The 23,968-nt window shown below is 34.3% G+C and overlaps 1 protein-coding gene across 1 annotated transcript; it reads left to right on the top strand.

The window, feature by feature from the left end:
* Nucleotides 1-759: 759 nt before the first annotated feature.
* LOC121416340 (allene oxide synthase-lipoxygenase protein-like) lies at nucleotides 760-23,753 on the top strand. Its single transcript, XM_041609907.1, has 13 exons — nucleotides 760-979; nucleotides 12,306-12,833; nucleotides 13,536-13,580; nucleotides 14,167-14,295; nucleotides 15,081-15,178; nucleotides 15,750-15,882; nucleotides 16,437-16,532; nucleotides 17,853-18,067; nucleotides 18,634-18,893; nucleotides 20,260-20,360; nucleotides 20,830-21,003; nucleotides 21,441-21,604; nucleotides 22,754-23,753. Exons 2-13 carry the CDS (start codon nucleotides 12,348-12,350, stop codon nucleotides 22,866-22,868), a joined length of 2,016 nt encoding a protein of 671 aa, XP_041465841.1. The 5' UTR covers nucleotides 760-979; nucleotides 12,306-12,347; the 3' UTR covers nucleotides 22,869-23,753.
* Nucleotides 23,754-23,968: the final 215 nt, after the last annotated feature.

Raw genomic sequence — 23,968 nt, 5'->3', positions numbered from 1 at the left:
AGACAAAAGTAATCTTTTAAGAGTTCTAAAGACAATAAACTATTTTGAAAACATAAAATCAAAATTATATGCGTAAGAAAGATAAAAGAGGAAAGAGGCGAAGAAAGTGGATATCAGACATTGGCCCGCGGAAACGGGGGGGGGGGGGGGGGGTAGCCCCCCACCTTTTTTTCAAAAACTGTGTACCAAAACGTGAAATGACAATCTGATCGCGATTTTTGAATGTTGAGCCTGGCCCACCCCCCCCCCCCCACTGAAACAGTATGCCTATAAAGAATTCATACAGACAATTATGATATACAGTACACAGATTACATGGCTTGTGATTTTTAGAATAAAGAAAAATGGACTTGTTCTATAAACAGATAATGAAAAATATAGCTTATTGTTTCAAAAAAGCATTGGGTTCAATTTAATAGATCTACAATGTTAATAATCAAGGAACTGCACCAAAAAAAGACACTGGAATGGATTAAAATGCGACATTTTTCAAAGACAAGGACATTTGTATTATCATTCTATGTCTCCCGCGTATGCTCAAACCATGGACATGGACCTAGTCTGCTAGTAGGTCCATGCTCAAACTAACTGCACGCTCTGCTTATTAAATAGGTCAACCTGCTCTAGCTGGACATTCCATGCGGCTTTTTATAACATTTAAAATCTACCTGGACATTTTGAACCGCATATAATTACTCATCTACATGGATATATAAACCAACCGCTGATGATTAGTTCCAGCCAATGGATATTTGACCTGGAAAACGAGTGTATATGCATATATATAAATGGTAACCATAGTAATCATGGACGCCAAGGCTTTGGCTACCATTGCTTTTGTCATTTATTGAACGGCCAGTTTGTAACCTTCGCATTTATTGACCTCCTATCGGCCATTGGTGGACTCACTGATGGACTCACTGTGTAGGCTTTTCAAGTGCCACCTGGAAAAAGTATCTGGCTCCTTTGCTGTTAACAGGTAAGCATTATTCTATCTCGACCTAGGGCTATGTGATATCAAATTTCAAATAAAACATTTATTTTCTTCCCTGTCATTACATTTTTCGTAAACATAATTTCGTACATAAATCGATATATTGTTTTAAAAAAATATAAATATATAGGCCTACATGGGTTTAAGGAAGAAGGCGTATACCCTAAAAGCTGAGGCTTGTGGCGGGATACGCCTGTATAGACAAAATACAAAAATACAATACAATACAATGCAATACAATATATATACCTCTATTCCGAGTTTTTTATTAATTACCGGTATATTCGTCTGTATCATATGTTAATTATGTCGGTCGGTATATCTCCTTGGTTTAGTCTGTCTAGGTCTATGATGTCCAGTGTTAGTGTATATCAACCCCGGGGCCTCTTTTATTGACGAGTGGATACCACGGGTGAACCCCCCCAAAAAAAAAATGTAAAAAAGATCTCTTTTTTAAGATAGGGCACGTTACGTAATAAGGGTGTAAAAAACACTACAATCATGAAAAAAATGTATATATTTGCTAGGATAACTGGGGGGGGGGGGGGTAGTCGAATGTATTGCTGTACAAACACATGCGTGACCAAGTCATTTTCAAACACACCCTAAACGATTTTTTTTTCTTTGTATGCAAAATAACCCCCTAAACAAGTTTTTCGCGGGCTTTATTTACACATTTTGACCCTTAAACAAATTGTCGTCAGAATACGACCCTGGAGAAAACGTTTTGGGGAAAAACATACCCTAAACACGTTTGGCTAGATCTAGTCTTAAAAAAAAACTTTGGAAAAACAAAACAAAGGCCTACTACTACACTAAATACGTTTAACCCCGCGATTGACTATTGTGCAGTCTTTCAAAACCACCTTTTTCTCTAAAAAAAAATAGGTGTTGATACCCATAACAGCCCGCGTCCAAAACTGAAGAAACAACGACACCCCTTAAAGGATGTTCCACTGTTAAAATGAAGTCCATGTCATTTTCACCAAATTTTGCAGAGAGTTACTTTGGTATCTATGCATTATGAAAATGCAAAAAAAATGTAGATTCAATTGTGCTTATCATGTTTTCTACGAGATTTCAAAGTCGCCGTATTAAATGTTGCGCAATCAAGATAATTATTGTGCCCCTCTTAGACCCCACAAATTCACCAAATGAGTTTATATCATCTTTTCTCTGTCGATATCGCATCAAAATGTCAGGATATGTAACTAAGTAGATTATTGTGGATACCAAATAAGGAAAATGTCTATTAATTAGCAAAACTATAATCTCTTTGGAGTCAGCAGCGCCCTCATTTGACAAGAATGGTGCATAAACTTCCAAAAAAAACCCCAAATCTTCAAAAAGACATGAATGTACTAGAAACTTTAAAAAGAGTATAGTTTAAGCTGCACTTTATTCAAAATCCATGTCATTTTCATCAAATTCGGAAAAAATGTAGAGGAATGCATTGCAAAGGAGTAGTAGGGAAGTAAAAAACATGGGGTCCATGTGCTCGTTTTTAAACTATCAGTGCCCAAAGTATTGCGAGTTGGCTTGAATAAAAAATGCGCAGAAAACGTGCAATAGTCTAATACCGTCTACAATGTATAAAATGCGAATGGTTCCGGGGTTCTCCTCTCAAAATTTCAAAATCAATGTCATTTTATGATGGTATTTTATTTCAATAAGTAATTGCAGAAGTTTCAAAATTTGCTTAAAAGATAGTATACGAGAAGGTTGAAGGGAATGATTTATGATGTAAGGGGCAAAAAAAGAAGGGAGGAAAAAAACCAAAACGGGAGAGAAGAGAAAGAGAAAAGGGAAAGAAAGATAGATAGATAGAAGGAAGGAAGGAAGGAAGGAAGGAAGAAAGAAAGAAAAAATGAAAGAAAGAAATAAAGAAAGAAATAAAGAAAGAAATAAAGAAAGAAATAAAGAAAGAAAGAAAGAAAGAAAGAAAGAGAGAAAGAAAGAAATAAAGAAAGAAATTACAGAAAGAAATAAAGAAAGAATAAAGAAATAAAGAAAGAATAAAGAAAAAAGGAATTTGAGGAAGGAAGGAAGAGAGAGAGAGAGAGAGATAGAAGGATGAAAACAAAAGCAAACCAAAAGGAAGCTTTACAAAATGTACATGTATGGTCTTTAACAGCATTCTCATTCATTGAATTCACCTTCAAGGAGGGGGGGGGGGGGGGGCGAAATCCTCTATATAATTATTCCCATTTCTTTCACTTTTGTGTTTGTGCGGCTCTTTCCAACATTTCCAATGCAAGTACGCACCATGCACTAGATACGCAACTGATTATCTTTAATTGGAAATGTGTAAAATTAAATCACTCTGATAATCTAAGTTGGTGAACACAGAAAGAAAATTAGGCCAATAAGGAAACAAAACACGGAAATGATATATTCTTTTATATATAATATGAGATGTACAAATAAATTCATTTGGATTATTCTTAATCGGTGATTAAGGTCAAGTCCACCCCATGAAAATGAATAAAATAATAGAAAAAATCAAACTAACATAGTGATGAAAATTTCATCAAAATCGGATGTAAAATAAGAAAGTTATGACATTTTAAAGTTTCGCTTATTTTTCACAAAACAATTGTATGCACATCCTGGCTGGTACGCAAATGAGGAGACTATGACGTCATCCACTCACTATCTGTTTTTTTTATTGTTTGAATTATGCAATATTTAATTTTTTTATAGATTTGACAATAAGGACCAACTTGACTGAACCATATAGTATCAAAATATGCTAATTCCACATGTTCAGGGAGGAATTAATCGTTGTATCACTTGACAATGAGGAGAAAATTAGAATATTTCATATAATAAAATACAACAGAAATAGTGAGTGGATGACGTCATAATCTCCTCATTTGCATACCAGCCATATAATTGCTTTGCGAAATCAAGAGAAATTTTAAAATGTCATAACTTTCTTATTTTACATCCGATTTTGATCAAATTTTCAGTGTTGTGCTTTTTGGATTTTTATCTTTTTATTCAAATCAACTTTTTGTTGGGGTGGACTTGTCCTTTAAGAAAAGAAGAATAGGTCGGAAACCAAATGAGGAAGCAAGGCATTATTTTATTGTAAGTGAAAGGACAACCTCTTCTGTGAAATGTAGGCCTATATATTACTATCAAAATAGCAATCTTTTTTATGTCAATGACAGACAATTATGAGATTGAAATAAGGAACACAAATTAATAGAGAAATAAGATATTATGTGGTGTAAGACAATGGAACAAAATAAAGTTTTGTCTAGCAGATAAGTAATATATTTACTTTCAGCATGTTTAGCATCATGGAGCCAGATGAAATCAGGAAAAAATTATCTTGTTAGCTGTACTCAATCACAAAACATTTTCAATGAATGAATTATAGAAAGAGCAAAGGATATCCAATTTCAAGTTGATATCCTATGGTTTAGTATTTTATATTAATGGAAAGATAATAAGGATATAAAAGTTGTTTTGCTTTGTTCGGTTCACTGCTAATGGAATTAAAGTTGTTTGGGACAAAAAATCGGTAGAAACCAGTTTCTAAAATACGATCGGAGGGTTGTTGTTAGAAAACAACAACCTTCTGACTTTTCCTCCTTTACAAAAAAATACTTATTTTGTCATTATCTTGTCTTGTCTTGTACTGTCCTGTCTCTTGTTTTGTCTTGTCTTCTATGTCCTGTCATCCCCTCTCTCTTTCTGCTTTTTCTTCTGTCTTGCGCAATATATCCTTCACAGCGAAGACCTCTTTGTGTGAATTGCTTTAATTATTTTGTTCAGTAATTATGTTTACATCAATATGATTTCGACTTTTTTCTTCCTTCTTTTTTTTTTCTTTCCTTTATATACGCATATAAGTCGACTATATTTTCTTCATTTCCAAGAGGGATCCACAATTTACAAGCTTTGCTTTTTAGTGGACCCCCTCATTTCCATTTATACTCTATCATGTCTATATTATACTGTTTTTGTTGTTGTTTGTTTTACGAAGTAAAAATGCTCATCTGTAAAATTATATTTGATTTGTATTACTTTATATTATTTTGTATTATGTTTTGAATGGAAATGGAATAAAGAATTGAATTGAATTGAATTGTAAAAGTGCCTATGTGAATATTGTTTAGATCTCTGACCAATAATGCCTTTAATGTATGTTTATCATAGCAAAGTTCAGCAGAAATTAAGCTAGCACGCTTCGCTCCCCTGCTCACAGAGCATAATATGGGTGGTTGATTTAATTTACAATTTTCAAATTAAAACTAAAAGTCCACTTAAATATCAAATGAAATTTATTTTTTGTTTGTTATATTTTCAGGCAAAAGAATATGGACAAGAGGAAGAAATTAACCACCGACTAGTGCCTGAGGATGACGAAAAGAAAAACTAGTTTATGTTGTTCTCCTCACTAGTCGGGGTTTACAAATATACAAAAAAATAAAATCGGTATAAAATGGCAATATATTATGTTTAGATGCATTACCTATTAAAACAAGAACCCAGTAATAAAGAGTATTTGTTTCCATGTGCATTTATGATATCCAGTCAATATGAAATGTTTATGTATTTGAATAAACAGCGTTATGCTATTATCAGATAGCAAAACCTGAGCTTGAGTGGCATATCAGATATCAGATCAGATAATACACAAGATATCAAATAATATACAGAGAATTTGAACTACACCATTTTCACGCCTAGTTACTGTTATGATTCACCAGAATATATGACAGGGGCAGCAAAATAAGCTCCAATTCTTGTCTGATGAAGAATGATCGAAATTTCCGCATACATTCGTAATTTCGAAGCTTCGTTATTCCGAAGGGTTCGGATATTCCGAAGGTTCGTATTTCCGAAGGTTCGTAATTCCGAAGGTTCGTATTTCCGAAGGTTCGTAATTCCGAAGGTTCGTGAGTCCGAAAACGAAATGATTAACGAACGTTATTTCGTTTTCGGACTAACGAACCTTCGAAACAACGAACCTTATTTCGTTTTCGGATTATCGAACCTTCGTAATAACGCCACAAATGTTCGGATTATTGAACGCTTTTACGTTTTCGGATTAACGAACGCAATTTACCTGTTTCGGAATTACGAACCTTCGGAATTACGAAGTGTAACCGAAATTTCATGGTAAAAAAATGCCATCATTTTGAGTTCATCAGATCACTCATGATTGGCAGAGGAACGTTTAAGGAGGCAATCGCCCAACAAGACCGCTATTTCAGTACGCCAGTGATTGTTTTTTTTTACACATTTCATAATCACCCACATATTTGTAGCGATCTTTCTGCTTGTTCTGACGAAATCAAGAGTTTACTTTTCTTCAGATATTGTTGTCATATTTATACTTTCAAGGAAGTGAATGTCGTGACATAGCAAAAGAATCTTAACAGTTTCTATTCTGGAAAAAAAAGAATTGAACAAAATCAATAAACGTTATACAAAGTCACAAAATATAAGAAATATATTTTTTCCGTCGAGTAAGTTGTACAACTTATACGCAAAGGAAAATATTTGGTCAAGTTCAGTGGCATAATGAGCCAACAATTTTGAGGGGGCCTGACTAGATTGGAGCAAAATTTCTGAAAGTCGCGAGCGAGCGAACCGACTGTGGAAAAAATTCAAACGTTTCTAAACAAAAATATACATAGTATCAGATTTGCCCCCTTTCCCTTTTATTTCCTCCTATGGGGGGGGGGGGTTATTGCCCCCATTCCCTCAATCTGTACGCCCGTGGTCACCTTATTGGTGCCTGAACTACTCTGTCTACTCTAAAATTGATAGTGAAAGTAAATTGGGATTAACATTAATTACTCTTCCGGAAATGGAACCCTTTCGATGCTTCTTCTGGAAGTCGTAAAAAAATGTTTCATTTTTACCACTCCATTTGGCAATGATATGTACTTCGTGAGCCATCAAACATGCACCAAGATCTTGTCAATTCCGTTTAATTCTATACAACAGGAAGTCAGTAAAACAAATACAGGCCCTTCTCTAAATAAACAGACTTTTTTCTTATTTTAAATGATTGAGGTATTATAAGGAAATGTTTTCAGGGGTTGTTTCAGAAAGCTTTTCGTACGTTACACACAAATAATTCGACCGACAGGTGACCCTTTCTTGTGGGATATGAAATACTCCGAATTGTCACTATGTGCATTGCTGCTCCCGCCCAAGAAAGGATCACCAGTAGTGCAATGTTATTTTTCATTTTAAATTCAGATACCCTGTCTAACGACTTCCTCTAATACGAGCGAACGCAGCGAGTGAGCTTCAAAGTTGTGTGTTTTGTATATAACATGATGACTGAGCCACCAGGATGATTGCTCCTGACTGGATTCTACATTATTCAAAATTCTGTATCATTCAAGTAATATATGACTGCGGAAAAAATAAAAAGCCTGCAGAATGGATGAGTGTGCGTCTAATTTTCATATCTTTATGTAATAATCCTTATGAACAGTATCGGGGAAACCCAATCGGATTAGGAATATCTTTTTTTCATTAAGAAAGGGGGGGGGGGGGTTGTCATGAGTCACTTTGCCCCTGCCCCCCTCAGGTCCGCGGATAGGCCTACTTCTGAGACTGGCACGTTCTTTCCCGGTTTCGCGTACCCAGCATCTATAGTGTTTATACGAAACAAACCAGATCATTTCCGATTATAGGCATCGTCTTCGTCCAACAGAAACTTTGTTGCAACGTTGTCATTTCGGAGGAACTACTGTATAGGCGTTACGTGTTTTTTCTCATTTGATTTTTAGAGAGTTCCAGGAACGGCTGTAAACACAAAAATCCTTGAACATGTTGAAAAAGACTGAAACGAGTCAGAGGAATAGATGTATCGTCGCGTAATAGGTGTATAAGACTATAAAAGCTACTGATTATCTGAACAAAATATAACCACAAACGTTTAGATCTATAGACTCACAATAATCAGATGTAGGTGGATCTCATTGGATCTGAGCAAGAAGCGTAGTCTTCAATCGTCTATGTCTGCAGCGTCAAGGTATTTTCAATTTTCAGCAAAGGGAATTAAACTTTTTAAGCTGATGGTTGTGAGTACTGTTGCTTTCATATGCGAAAATCGATAGTAAAACTATAATCATCATAACTTCAGTCATGCAACTGCTTTCTGGGGTCTAGAAATCAATTTCATTTCACAGACGAGATCTTTACTGATTACGTAAGTAGTAACAATTTGTTTGGTGTTTTTTTTTGCTTTTGCATCTTTTTTTGGATAAAAAAGTAATAGTAAAGGCGCAAAGAAATGTGGTAATGCCTTGACAATTTTACTTAGTCCGGGCATACACTTTTCATTTGAATAGCGTATAAGTTGAATCATTAGAGTTATTCAGCATGGACATACTTTCAATATTAAAACAGTGAACTTGAATTGAATACTATTTTTAAGGAAACTATTAACAAATATTATTTTATTTTACTTTATTGTATTTTTTATTTCCACATTCCAACAATAAAAATCATGACATTTAAAGTATACTGCCACTTCATAAAATAATCGTACTTATTAATAATTTATTTATTTGCTTATTTATTCAACATACACATGAATAATTTATGCAGGATAAAAATAAATAATCGAATCAGTAGAGATAGAGATCTAAGTAACAGTATGGTATAGTATAAAGAAATAAAAACTATTAAAAGTCAATTAGGATTATGTCAGACCAGTGTGAGATTAAAAGAAGAAAAACAGGACAGCGAAAAAAAACCCACGAACAATACACACATTCTCTAACACATACCGTCACGGAACATTAAATTTAGTAAACAGTATTTTTAGAGACAGTACTAGATAAAGAAAATTATTGAGATTCTTATTTTTAAACAGTTTCGTGAAATACTTTACTATGCGCATCATATTTATATTAAGCTCTTATGGTTGATACAAAATCAATGGTTCATTCTAAGTTATACAGTTGTGTCAGGGTCTTGTGACATAAAGGTGTTAAAAATGGAGAAATGTAACCGAAATGACCTTCCCCCTTTTTTATTTTGGATTGTCAACTTTATTTGGATTAAAAGATCCTTCATTTTGTAGTGTGAACCCCTTTATTTATTTATTTATTTATGTATTTATTTATTCATTTATTTATTCATTTATTTATTTATTTATTTATCTATTTATTTATTTATTTATTTATTCTTGTTAAATTTCTCTCGACCAAAATAACCTAAACTTTTCATTTTGTAGTGTAAAACCCTTTTTGGGGTCTAATTTACATCAGAACTCCCATTAAAAAAAAAACGTTCCAAGGGCCCTGATTCAGACTACTGTCGCAGCGTCCTGTCACATTAAAAGACAAGTCCACCCCAACTAAAGCATAACACTGTGATAATAACATCAAAAAACGGATATAAAATAAGAAAATTATGACATTTATACATTTAGTTTTCATTTAATACTTAAAAACAGTTATATTATGTGGTATCTCTTCCATTTTCTAGAACATGTACCTGTGAGAAATCTTCATATTTAGATTAAGAGATTATGTGATAGGTATTTTTTCACTTTTGGATCGAAACTTCGTAATATTCTCGAACTATTCCATTGGCATACAATCATTCTATCAATTTTCTTCCTGCTTTTTGTCTATATGAAAAATGGTCAAAGTGTTGATCTAAGACACGTAAGAGGTTATGTTATTCACAGGTTTATTGGAGTGGGTAAACATGTAGTATACTATACAGTAATTACTATATGGTAAAGCATTGAAGGGGATTGCAATGTCATTCTCCTCCATATAAAAACTCTGATTAGGAAACTCACTAGATTCATTAAAGATACTGCAAATCACACAGATATGTTTTTAAGATTCCCATGAATACTTAATGTTTTTTTTTTAGTCTATTAGTGATTTTCATTTCTTTTTGTAATATTTTTTTCTCCTTGATTATTATGTTATTTTGTTGACTATTGTATGTATAATTGTTTTGTTGTTTTTAATTTTTGATTATTATGTTATTTTGTTGACTATTGTATGTATAATTGTTTTGTTGTTTTTAATTCATGTTGACACAGGGCCCCTTGGTTGAGCAGTTTTTATAACTGATAGGCTACCCTCATAAAATAAAGCGACCAAAAAACACATTTTCACGCGAGGGAGCGTAGCGACAAAGCAAAACCTAAATATGCGAATGCGAGATGATTATTCTTTAATATACTGACCTAATATTTTACGTCCCATGTGAATTGCGAATAGGATACAAATCTTAATAATCAAAAGAATGCAAGCTTATCATTTTTCTTTTTCAAATACTGAACTGAAAAGGGAAAATCTTATTCGAAGAAATGGAAAGAACGCTTCCGGTTTTCGAACTATAGTAGCAATTTATTGGTCAAAAGGATCTATCATACTTGATTGCTTGGGATTTGCTTATCCGTGTTATCGGGCTGAGTTTCATTCTACTATCCTACATTCGTACATGGACCTATACTACTCTTGGTTCATGATTTGTACAACTAGATTTCAAACAAATTTTCAATTTGCTTTTCAACGTTTGCTACGCTCACTCGTAATAATATAGGATTTTGGGGGAATCAAGCAATTTGTAGAAACAAATTTTTGAAGTACAATATTGAAAGCAAGTTTGCAAATGATACTTCGCTTGCATACAAATATTTTCTAGAGAGCTGACCAAATAAAACTTTCTTTTTTTATTTATAAAGCCAAAAGTTCAGCCCCCCAAAAAGATTTTTAGCATGCTTCATTCCTCTGTTTGCAGAGTAATAAAAATGGTACGCTCCCTCGCGTACGATATTACGGTGCACCTTGAATGGTGAACTTATCCGTTTCATTGCTATACCCGACCATATATAACGACTGTGATATAGGTTTTAATATGCCAAATTTTACCGTAAAATGTAGTAAATTCTTTGGCACTAATAGGTGTCGTTTGTGGAAAGTGAGGTCACAATTAAAACCGACAATGGTGGATGCTATTCCCCCTTTTGAAACAAACTTAAAGGACAAGTCCACCCCAACAAAAACTGGATTTGAATAAAAAGAGAAAATTTCAACAAGCATAACACTGAAAATTTCATAAAAATCGGATGTAAAATAAAAAAGTTATGGCATTTTAAAGTTTCGCTTATTTTCAACAAAATAGTTATATGAACGAGCCAGTTACATCCAAATGAGAGTTGATGACATCACTCACTCACTATTTCTTTTGTAATTTATTATATGAAATATGAAATATTTTTATTTTCTCGTCATTGTCATGTGAAATGAAGTTTCATTCCTCCCTGAACACATGGAATTCCATTATTTTAATATTTTATGCTTCAGGCAAGGAGGTCCTAATCGTCAAGTTCGTAAAAATTGAAATATTGTATTATTCAAACAATAAAAAAACAAAAGAAATAGTGAGTGAGTGATGTCATCAACACTCTCATTTGGATGTAAGTGGCTCGTTCATATAACTATTTTGTTGAAAATAAGCGAAACTTTGAAATGTCATAGCTTTCTTATTTTACATCCGATTTTGATGAAATTTTCAGCATTGTGCTTGTCTGATTTTTCTCTATTGATTCAAATCAACATTTTTCTGGGGTGGACTTGACCTTTAAGTTAATATTTGTTAGTCTTCTAATGTCATTTTGCCTCCCTGACAGGGAATGCCAGTGATAATTACCATGAGTATCGCCATCGATCCCCACCACTGTCACCATCACCACCCTCATCATCACCATCATCATCCTCACCATTATCCTCATCACCATCATCCTCCTCCTCCTCATCATCATCATCTCCATCATCCTCCTCATCATCATCGTCCTCTTCACCATCATCATCTTCATCATAATCATCATCATGATCATCAAAATCACCATTATCACCAAAATCACCACCACCACTACCATCATCACCATCATCATCACCACCACCACCACCACCACCATCATCATCATCACCGTCCTCATCATTCTCATCATCATCATCCTCATCATCCTCGTCATCATCATCACCATCATCATCATCATCCTCCACCTCCTCCTCATCATCATCATCCTCGTTATCATCATCACCATCATCATCATCATCACCACCACCAACAGCACCACCACCATCATCATCATCATCATCATCATCATCATCATTATCATCATCATCATCATCATCACCATCATCATTATCATCACCACCACCAACAGCACCACCATCATCATCATCATCACCGTCATCATCATCATCATCATTATCATCATCAGTTCATCACCACAATCATGTTATCATTACTATTTGATGTAGTTTGCTTGCCTATGTTTATATTTTAACAGCCATACTATCTTTGAACAATACCGTCATCACTGATCATCAGCATGGGAACCGGAATTTCCAGGGCGACCACCAAACACACCTTGTACGTCAAAACGGGTGACCGATTTGGTATGGGAACAGACGCCACAGTCTCTGTTGCGTTTTACAACGACAAGGGACATCGTTCTCGTCAATTCAAGCTCGATAGAATCTTTCATGATGACTTGCGAACTGGTCACATGGACAAGATACAGGTTGGTCTGGAGAATAGCTTTGGATATCCCGTCTGCATAGAGCTGTCTCGGAACAATGTAGGGCTAGGGGCAGCCTGGTTTTGTGAATTTATTCAAATTGTGAACACCAAGACCAAGAAGGAACACACGTTTCCAGTTGATCGCTGGGTGAATCCGAACCCTCCTATCAAATTGAAGGAATACGATACTGTTCTCCCACAGGATGACGAGAACAAAGCTCAGAGACAGAACGAACTACAGAGAAAGAAGGATCTTTATGTCCCGATCATCAATCAAATGACTGGCACGCTCACCGTAAGTCATTCAATTTAATCCATTTCGCAAAAAAGGACACAAAAATAATAGGAAAATCACTTGAAGGTTACATCACTGATGACCGATACGTCCATTGACTTTTTTTATTTTATGAAAACTTTAAAATGATTATTGTGAATTTTTCAGTATTGATTGTATTTTAGACCACACCTTTCACAATCATGTTCCGTTAACCTTATTTCTTATGACATAATATTGCAATTTTGACTATATTTCGTTTTTATTCGTTATCATTTTTCAGGTTTTTAGTCAATTTCCATTTGTGTTCTCATTATTCATGTTATTTATTATTAAAAATTTGAACAAAACTGAAATGAATAAAGAAAATAAAAACAATTCATTACTACAAAGTCCAAGAGATATAGGTGCATAACAGTAATAGGGACATGTACCAGTATAGCGTAGTGATACAAATTCTAAAGGCAATTTTGTATTTTCGTTGGTTGAGAACATTTAAATTTTTGCTTGATTTCAAGAAAATTCTGAAGTGTTCGATCCACTTTCTGTGACTCACTCATTACCCATCCCTGCTGTATTTCTAAAACCATACACCGAATATAAAATAATTTTGTAAGCTTGGTATGTATCATCATTTATTTTGATTGCCCAGATGATCTGACAAAAAAGAACCGAATAACAAAAATACTGATGACTTATTCCTTCTTGATTTTTATCTTTCAGTACAAGGACCTTCCTCCTGACGAAAACTTCACCATCAGATCAACAGTAAGTGTTTTGAAAAATTACAAAATTTTATTTTGGGTTATTATGGATCCAAAATGTCCCTTCAAAAATATGAGTTACATTTTTAAATTTGAAGGGAGGGTGTGGTATTAAGTTTCACCATCATGACGTGGATTAAAAAAAAGGTCACTATGACTAAGTAGATTTTCAAATGAATAAATTGCGTGTCTAGGTCGCAGGTTGGAGGAGACCTGATCCGCAATTATAGTCTTGTGAAACTGACTCAGCAGAGGTGATATCTCTTTGATCAAAGTACCGCAATGACATCGGTTTATCATAATTGTGGGCGGTAGTGTAAATGTGCCTCGGTGTCTGAATTCCCAGAAATATCTCTCTTGGTGTATATTATAATTTTTGTAAAAATTGTCACTCTTCTTAATGTGCGGACCCAATTCATTTATTCTGCGATAGAAAAGGGAGTCTCCGAGGAGTAGCATTTACTTCGTAAAATGCGCAACAATTTTAGTTTAAATGGTTGAATACTTTCGTTGCAAAGGTTCAATTTTCATGTTTGAAATGACAGAGTGAGTTGAACAGGCCTAATTTAGAATTTCTCATTTTGTTCCAGTTTCAGCTTCTTGCAAATGGAGTGAAGCTCCTTAGAGAAGCGGCGCTGTTGGATATCACCTTAGATAACTGGACATCGTTGAAAGAGATAGAGGAAATCTATCGAGAACCTCACTTCCCAGTACCGATGGTGAGCGGTGTGGGTAGGGGTCAGGCTCTTTGATTTGATGTCAGCATGTCTGGCATTAATGATAAGACAAAAATAAAAACCGAGTATACTGAAAACGAATTTGGGATTCTTTGTGTATTATTTTGCTGGGCAAACCAAATAAATTTATTGGTAAAACTAGCTCAATGTGGTAACTTGATAAACCCTCGATTATGACCAAGTATTTGGTGGAACTTTTATCATTCTATTTTAAGGTCAAGTCCGCGTCAGGAAAAATGTCGATTTGAATCAACAGAGAAAATCAAAGAATCATAATGCTGAAAATGATGATATTTTCAAATTTTGCTTATTTTTCACACAATGATATATGCACAACTCATTGATATGATAACGAGAACGTCAGTGATGTTTTTTACTTACTACTCTCCTTTTCTCATTATTTTGAATTATAAAGTATTTAATTGTTACAGTATTGACAATGATCAACTTAACTGAACTACAATGTTAAATCCTCATAATTAGGGAGAAATGAAACTTTGAACATTTGTTCAATATCTCGACCAACGATTCGTCATAATCTTGGCAAACCCTTGTCGATCAAATTTTCGACTTCATGCAGTTATGCAGTTATACAAGTTTGACCAAAATTTGTCATTTTCGAACAATAATTTTTCACGCTTAAATTAGTTGAACACCAATACATTCAGTGGAGTTTTACTTCCTCAGATTACTACAATGAGTTTTAAGACAAATGTGTGAGGAAATCAATCTCGATTTCTTGTTTTCTTCAAATCTTGATATTGAAGGGAGTGCAGTGTTGGAGGTCAGACAAAGAATTCGGCAACCAGAGACTGGCGGGGTGCAACCCAGCAATGATTCGACGGTGTACTTCAATACCAGTGAAGTAATATTCTGATCCCCATTCCCTTTTGAATGTTTATACTCACTAAAATAAAAGGAAGATAAAAACTTTTTAAATCTGCACCCAACTGCAACAGTGATAGAACTTGTCTTGGTGAATAAGGTGCCAAAACCACCTTTCTGTTTCTCTTTTCATCCTGAAATACCCACCAACATCCCCGATGTGCAACGCTTTGAGATAATACAGGTTCACTTAAATAATGAATAATAGATTTTGGTACTCTTTACAAATCCTTCCCGCAATAATCTACCGGAATAAGGAACATAAAAAAATGTTTCCCGAATGTTTCCATTTAACAGTCACGGGGTTTGTGATCAATAGCAAAATTTGACATCATATTTCAATCATTATGAAAGGCTGCATGTTTCCAAGAGTCATAATAAAACGCATTAGTTACATTGTATAACACGAACTCTCCTCACTTAAAAATAAGATTTTATTTTAAGTTTGTATCTTAAGTACGTAGATTCTGTTCGGTTTTCGTATTCCAGACACATAATAAACAAATTATTAAGGAAAAATCGTTTCTCCTTCCTTTTTTCCCTCCATAAAGTTTTGCCGTGGATGAGAAAGAGCTCGAACCCCTGATCGAAGGATTTACAATTCAAGATGCTATCGATCAAAAACGTCTCTTCATAATAGACTATAATTTTCTTCAAGGTTTACCTTGTACGGAAAACAGAGAGGTATGTCTTAATTTATAATTCCATCCCAATGATAAATTGATTAGAATTACCAAAAAGCAGTTTCTATAAAGTTTCATAAGATAAATTAAAATTCTTCACTTAATTTCATAATTTGATTCTTAATTTCTTATCTGCAGAACACAGGTCGTAAGCAAATGAGGAAAACAATGACATTAAATAAGTATCACACACCATTTATTTAATCGTAATAATTTTGTGAATTTAGGAAATTTTTCATGTTTAAAATGTTTGTTTTGCTTTGAAACTTATCAAACATGGAACATGATATGTCTTGAATCCTCCTGGAACAAGTGCAATTATAATTTTTGCTTGCTGATTCGATGAAAATCTTTTTTTCAAACATTAATCCATTCAGACTGATTAATTTGGAAATCATGTGATTATAGCTTTCTTAATGTGAATTATTCTGGAGTATATATTCTAAGCCACACTTTGACTTGGGAAAGCCCTCACATTACTTTCAAATTCTTGAACGTACTTTTGAAAACAAATGGCTTATATTCTCATCTTTGATTTTTTAAATTTTATTTTAGATATGTGCTCCTTTAGCCCTTTTCTTCGTCAACAAGGAGAAATATTTGATGCCAATTGCAATTCAGATCAATCAAGACCCAGCACCAGATAATCCGGTATTTGTCCATATTCCGCTTCATATTTTCAAAGAATGAGTTTAATTAATTTGCAGTAAACATTTAAATAATTTTAATGAGTACGAGCAAGAGAACACCTCTTTGGGCGCCCAAACTATTAAACTGGGGGGGGGGGGTATTTAAGCTAGTCGTAAGTTACGCACGATTCGACCACTGGACCTCGAGGAAGAACAGAGCCATTATATCAATGGCTCTGAATAGAGTGATCCATCCGTATATTTTTATGTGCATGTTTATCTATTTATATTTAATATCATATCTTGTGCAATGTATTTTATTGTGATTTTTATACGGTAAATAAAACCAAACCAAACCAATTCGACTTTCGAGTCGCGCGATTGTTGAACCATATTGTTGTAAATTATGTAATCCTAATTTTAATTAGAGTTGATTGAGCTCCCAGGATAGGGTCACCAGTCGTTCGTAAAGTCGTTTATAACTCACGAACAGCTTTATGAAATATCCACCTGGTGTATACCTGACTTGTATATTTACTTGTTAGGTATTACATCTTCTTTTCAGCGAAATAAAAGGAACATTTTTCCGTTTAATGATGAAAAAAACAATATTTCATTAGATATTGCTGATTGACTAAAATGAGAAAGAATTCAAATTGCGACAGTTTAACAATTTTTGATAACATATGTTACACGGAGGCATTGGGTTACAACCAGGGGCCTGGATGATTTTTTAAAGGGATGCTGGTATGTTAAAAAGCAGCCCACCCTCAAAAAGGGTTTTTAATCCAAATTAAAGGAGATTTCGTTAAAAAAAAGACAAACAAGCAACAAAAAGTGGTTTGCACTAAAAAAAAATGAAGGGGATATTTATCAGATAAAAAACACAAGCAAAACAAAAACAAGGTTTTCTTTCTCAATTGGAGTAGATTTGGGTCAGGTCATTTGAGCTTACCAACCTAATTTCAAGGATTGTGAGCTCCCCCAGAAAATTCTTGGGGTGATTCAGCATCCCCAGTACCCTTGATTCTCAGGGCTACGTTATCGTTAGATGACATGCAGTATACCATGTTAGCAGTCGATTTAGAACAATAGTTCGGGTATAAGCAATCAGGCGATGACGAAACAGGTTCCGGTGTGGTGTTCCAGTAAGAAGCTGTTACGTGCTGAAACGTGCTGAAACGTGCAAGCAATTGATGGCAAGAACAGGGGCACGTTTCATAAACTATTTATAATAACAAATTTGCAATAACAGTTAAAAGCTACTGAAATCCTACAGTCTGATTGGCTAATAGTTAACTAGCGACAAACACTAAAATTGTCTCTTAAATGACACACACAGGTGTTTTATCCGACGGATCCCGAATATACTTGGCTAATGGCAAAATGTTACTTCAACTTGGCTGATTCATCGGTTCATGAGTCAGCTAGTCATCTTGGATTCACACATCTCTTCGGTGAATCAGTTGTCATAGCAACGCATCGTTACCTATCTCAGTCTCATCCTCTATTTCGTCTTCTTGCTCCTCACTTCTTGTATCTTCTAGCCATCAATAGGTAAGAATCGTGTCTTTAAAGAAATATAATTTAAAACCAAATTAAGGTAGAATATATATTTCTAAAAACAGCTATATGCAATCAAATTGCAGATTCTGATAAAACTTTAGTTTATTCTCATTACCTTTATGTCGTTGATACAAGTATTAATAAAACAATAATGACTTAATAATAACACATATGATTTATATAGCGTCTTTTTCATTTTGATTAATAGCTCAAGGCGCTTATAGAGAGCAATACATAAAAGTATAAAGAGAACCAAAAGAAATACAAGAAAGGGTAAATTACAAATGAGGAAAGATGTCTGTCTTCAAAATAAATAAAATTTATCCTTTTCGAAGTCAAATGTTGATATGTAACGAATTTACAAAATTATGCTGTACTTTATAATATAGAACGTAAAATAAGCTATATTTACAAAGTTTTATACTTGCTGAATAAAACCATGTTGTGTATGCAGATTTTTTCTCTAAAAATATTTAATTTTGATTGCTGGGTCTCGGATCAGATTTCAGGTTTTAACAATGGATGAATTATGCTCATTTTTTAAAATATCATTTTAGTAAGGCCATGTCTGATTTGATTGGAGAGGGCGGTTTTGCTGATGAAAATATGAACATAGGAAGGATTGGCATGGCGGAAATCGTCAAACGTGCTTCTGCAACTTGGCGGTTGAACGTAGAGGGCTCTCTCCACGCTGACCTTGAAGAGAGAGGAGTCTCTGATCCTGAGGTTTTACCCAACTACCACTATCGTGATGACGCCATACTCCTACACAGAGCAATACACAGCTATGTGGAAGAGGTGGTGGGACATCATTATGGTAAGACAAGGCCCTAATTTTTTTCATAAACATTCGAAATTATCAAGTTCATTTATTTCATTCACCATAAAAAAACACAAGTACATAAACAAGAGAATATTAAAAACAATTAAAGGTAAGAAATAATAAATACAACTAAATAACAAACGGTTTTATGGGAATTGACAAAAAGAGCTAGAATCCTTAAGAATGTCGACCGCTTTGTACATAGTTTAAAGCAAATACATTATCACAGAAGGAAACAATAAAAAACAAAAACAAAAGATGGATGGGGAGGGAGTGAAAACATTTGCTATCTCATTTCTACAAAATTCTTTTCAAATATTCGATTTTATTGTCATCGATTGTGAATAATGCAAAATCCTGCATACAAAATGTGTATCATTCGTGAAAATTTTTTATATTTATTTATTTATTCATGATTGATTGATTGATTATGCAAATTTATACACGTTTTGCAACATTATGCTATAATTTGATTAATTCAGCTCAAAGGTTTATTGTTTTTGGCACAGATAGCCCCGCATCATTATTACATTCCCTAGCCAGCCTCACTTGAAGCTGAGGCCGATGATCTTTTTTACGACGAGAAGACAAATAAGATACTGCCCCATCATCGATGTAACCTCATTACCGTAATTTACAAACGTTCTTACGATGCTGGGTCAGCAATCCTATGTTTTGTTATCCAAAATAATATGTAGGTTTCGCACCAAAAAAGTGCATTGAAAATTTGATATTTTTATTATGTCAAAAACAAGTTCCAGAACATCTATTAATGAGTTTAAATGCCGTAAAAGGGATCCCTCATAAAGATTTGCATTTTGTTTTGTTATATTTATAATCTTTTATTAATCTCGAAATGAGTGTGCATTCGGATTAAAACATAGATCTCTGCACAAATCATTTATCATATGCCTTTGTAATATGCCTGTGTAAATGATTCACTGCATGCACTGTTAGAAAATTTATCCTTAAAATAAAAAAGTTCCTGCAGCAGAGTCTCGAGAACACCTGTAATCTTTAATTAATCATGTAAAATTACAGGAAATTGGTATTTGGTGTATGGAACCTTACAAATTTCCTGAAATGAAACATCCTTTCCCCTTTTTTAAAGAGACCTGTTCTATTAAATTGCAGACAAAATCCCGTTTTATCAATTTACAGAATGATTCTGTTATTGCTTTCTGCAAAATATTATTTTTTTCCTGTAAAATCTTTTTTTTTTTAACAGTGAGAGTATTTGGTGACTTTGGTCTTAAACCATAGAAGAGCTATATTTATTATTGCCTATAGTCTCAAGCCTATAATCACAACACACCTTTTGTCATGTTTGTTGGACACACTGTTTATCTTTTTTAATCAGATACCCCCCAGAAGATTTCTGATGATTATGAACTTCAAGAATGGGCGTGGTTCTTGGGTGGTCAACCAAAGAGTGACGGGGAAATCACAGCTGGAATAAAGGTATTCTGCTTTTATTTCCACTTTGCTTCTCTTTCGATCTTCGGTGGAAATCCTGTAGTGCCCTTTTTGAATTTAACTTAGTTTATGAATAAACTCAATGCAGCAATACACCAAATGCACAAACTCAATACACCAACTGAAATCCGAACGTAGATGGCGTAAATATGAAAGCCAACAAAACTCAATTAGCAAAAACAACACCATATTTATTTAAAGAGTTAGTTAATTTAGAATTACAACTGATGTTAGCAGTTACGTATAATGAGCCACACATTTCGAGAAGACATGACATGATGCCGTATGGGACAAAATTCATGAAAAGTTGCAAGGGGGCGAAATTATGAATATCTCGTTTTCTGATAGATTTTGAGATAATATTCAGTAAATGATATACTTGCATCTCCTTTATCCTTCATTTTTCTTATTGAATAATCAAATACAAAAACGATTTTCTTTGTATTTTCTAAAGGGATTTCCAAACGGAGGACAATTAAAGACGTCAAAGGAGATCACTATGGTTGTCACTGACTTGATATTCTTGCTCAGCGCTGGTCATGCCGCTGTGAATTTTGGTCAGTATGATAATTTCGGATTCCCTCCAGCCTACCCAGCTTGGTTAAATGGCAAACCACCGCAGGACAAGGTAAGAGTTATGTTTTCGATACATCCTCGCATCATAAAAAAATTGTTTTAATTGTCCAGGTCTTAGGTCTTAATCTTCAAAGAATTAAGCTTTGCATTCGCATAATTCATTTACGTTAGTAAAAACGTTTACGTTTACGTATGACTTCGTGATTTTCTTAAATGTCAGGCAGTGCTTACATTTTTAAGGTCTACATCTCCCAGTTTTTCAGCTTGCATCATAAAACAGCTTATTTTGTAAAATAATGGATGAAAAAAATAATCTCATTTTAATAACGCATGTGAGTTTTCAATAACTCACGAAGACTGCACCATTCAGACGTATCAAAAATCCAAGCTATACGCGTGTGGGGTTGGGTGGGTGTGTGAACGTATCCTTTCATCTACGTGCTTTACCTAAATAACTGATCTACATTTTTTACATTTTCGTATTATTAGACTGCATTATGTGAAAAGGATATCATCGACAAGTTAGCCAGCAAGAAACAAACTTTACAGACCATGTCTATCACCAAACTGCTTAGCACACGTGATAACAATCCAATAGGAGACTTCGAGCTTCAGTACATGTATTATCCCGCAGACCTCGAAGCATTGGATAGGTAAGATATTTGTAATCACCTTCTTTAAAATCTGTTTTTTGGGGATCTCCTTTTATCATATCAATAAATTGATAGCTCTTAGCGCATAAAAGGTGACTAATCGTCACGGCGTCTCATCAGTAAATTTATTTTGCTGCTAGATTAGTAACTCTTATACCCTCTCGTTACTCATTGAATAATAACAATAAAAATAATAACGCAGTTCTGAGCCCTGTTGTACAAAGAGTTACGATTGATCCGATCAATCGTAACTCTATGGAAATCCACCAGTGTGATTATTTTTTCTACGAAAAAATTGCACAATGTCCTTATGGAAAGAGAAACACAGTGAATTTCAAGAAAACAATGAACATGATGAATGCATGAACATACATCATAGCTAGAAAATATTTTGAACAAACATGCATAATAGATGTTTACGTTGCTGGCCGTCCATAGTTGCGATTGATCGGATCAATCGTAACTCTTTGTACAACAGGCCCTGGAATAGCGCATATCACATTGGCCCGAATTCACAAAGGTGGTTTCATTTTAAAACCATGGTTTTGAAAAACCACCGTTCTGAATTCGGGCAATTATGTCATAACGTCCGCTTCCAAAGGATTGGATATCATTACCCTGGCTTTAGCCCCGCAGCCTTTTACAGCGCGGTGGCATTTCAAGAAATATAGATTCCTTCCATGTACCCATTCATCTCACCTGGGTTAAGTGCAGCACAATGTGGATGAATTTTTTGCTGAAAGAAATCATGCTATGGCTGGGATTCGAACCCACAACCCTCTGTTTCAAAGTCAGAAGACTAATCCACTGGGCCACAACGCTCCTTGTTATTTACGCTCAACTTCCATATGTATATTTTCAACAAGTGTGATCGTTGTTTAGAACAAGATCGCATTTATTGACATGATGAAGTTGTTGATGTCAAAAACAAACCACTAACCATGCTTTAAGTGCTCATATTGTGTACTTGGAAGACTGTACTTCCGAAGTTAATTGCTTGTATAAAATTGTAATGATTATTTGTTTTTTAGTACGTCCATAGATATCTGTTTCAACATTTGTTCTTGCATTTTTTATGGGTCTCGTTAAGAAAAAAGAGGAAATATATGAAACTACCAATGTTAAACATAATTTCTATTATGTCTTCAGATTCCGTGCTGAGCTGAAAAGAATCGGTACCATTATTGATGAAAGGAACAAGACAAGAGAAGAGAAATATCTTTGGTTACATCCATCTGAAGTACCCAATTCCATATCAATCTAACAAGTTTCAACGTGAAGACATCATGCAAAACGAAAACTAGGTACATGACCATGTGCAGCGGGGACCAAGGGGGCAGTTGCCCCCCCCCCATAAATTGTGATAACTTACATTTTCTCTGAAAATTTCCACAAAATTCAACAAAAGTTTGACTGAAGTCCTTTAGTTTCACTCTACAAGCTCTATACAAAATGCAATGAACGCTCCAATGACAAGCTCGGCCGCTTCGCTCCCTCGCTTCTAAGGTTTTCGAAAAAAAGTTTACTCTGACTCGTCCTGCCCCCGAACAAAATATTTCTGGGTACGGTCATGACTATGCTCAAATAGTTTTTGTTTTATCATATTTATTGGAACACTGTGAAAAACTTACAACTTATAAACGATTAGAATGACAAAGATTCACAATTTATAAAGTATAATACGAGGTAAGGTGTGGTTTTCCTTTACTTTCGTTTTATGATAAGCCAAATTATTTATAGGAATGACACCTTGATTAGAAACATAAAAGTAAGCGACACAGAAATCATTGCCAATGGCTATACTGAACAGAATTGAATCTTGACGGTTGTGGCAATCTGTAGGTTTATCTTTTGTATGATATTAATAAAATATTTTTATATTCCTTTTCTTGCATTATGCTTGCTCATTTGTATATATGTTTTGTTTAGTAGTTGTCTCCCTGGATAATTATTCTTCTTGAATATAAGAATAAATCAATGCTAGTTTATGTCAATTTAATTTTTGACAAGTAAGAAATCTACGTCACACAAGTCTATCTTTTCTGTATAAATCTCTTCTTTCTATTGTTGTATTATATCGAAGTCCGATTTATGCTCATAAAGTAATAATTTGACAAAACTATATTATAAAGACCATTCTGGGATTGCTCAATAGACAGATAGAGATTCTATAACCAATGTGTAACAAATTCAATTTAGGAGATAATAATATTAATAGCCAATTTTTATAAAGCGCTTTTCCCAGAATGTCCTAAAGCGCGTTACAGCTATTACCCCGGTCATTGGATGAATTTCAATCAAGCACGAAAAGTGCACAATTTCCACTCCCTTGGGAGCATTCCTTGCATTCATCGCAGCCACATT

Source organism: Lytechinus variegatus, chromosome 5, assembly GCF_018143015.1.
Source record: "Lytechinus variegatus isolate NC3 chromosome 5, Lvar_3.0, whole genome shotgun sequence".
NCBI lineage: Eukaryota > Metazoa > Echinodermata > Echinoidea > Temnopleuroida > Toxopneustidae > Lytechinus > Lytechinus variegatus.
Note: the sequence above shows the minus strand (reverse complement) of the source record. Positions and strands in the feature narration are given on the sequence as shown.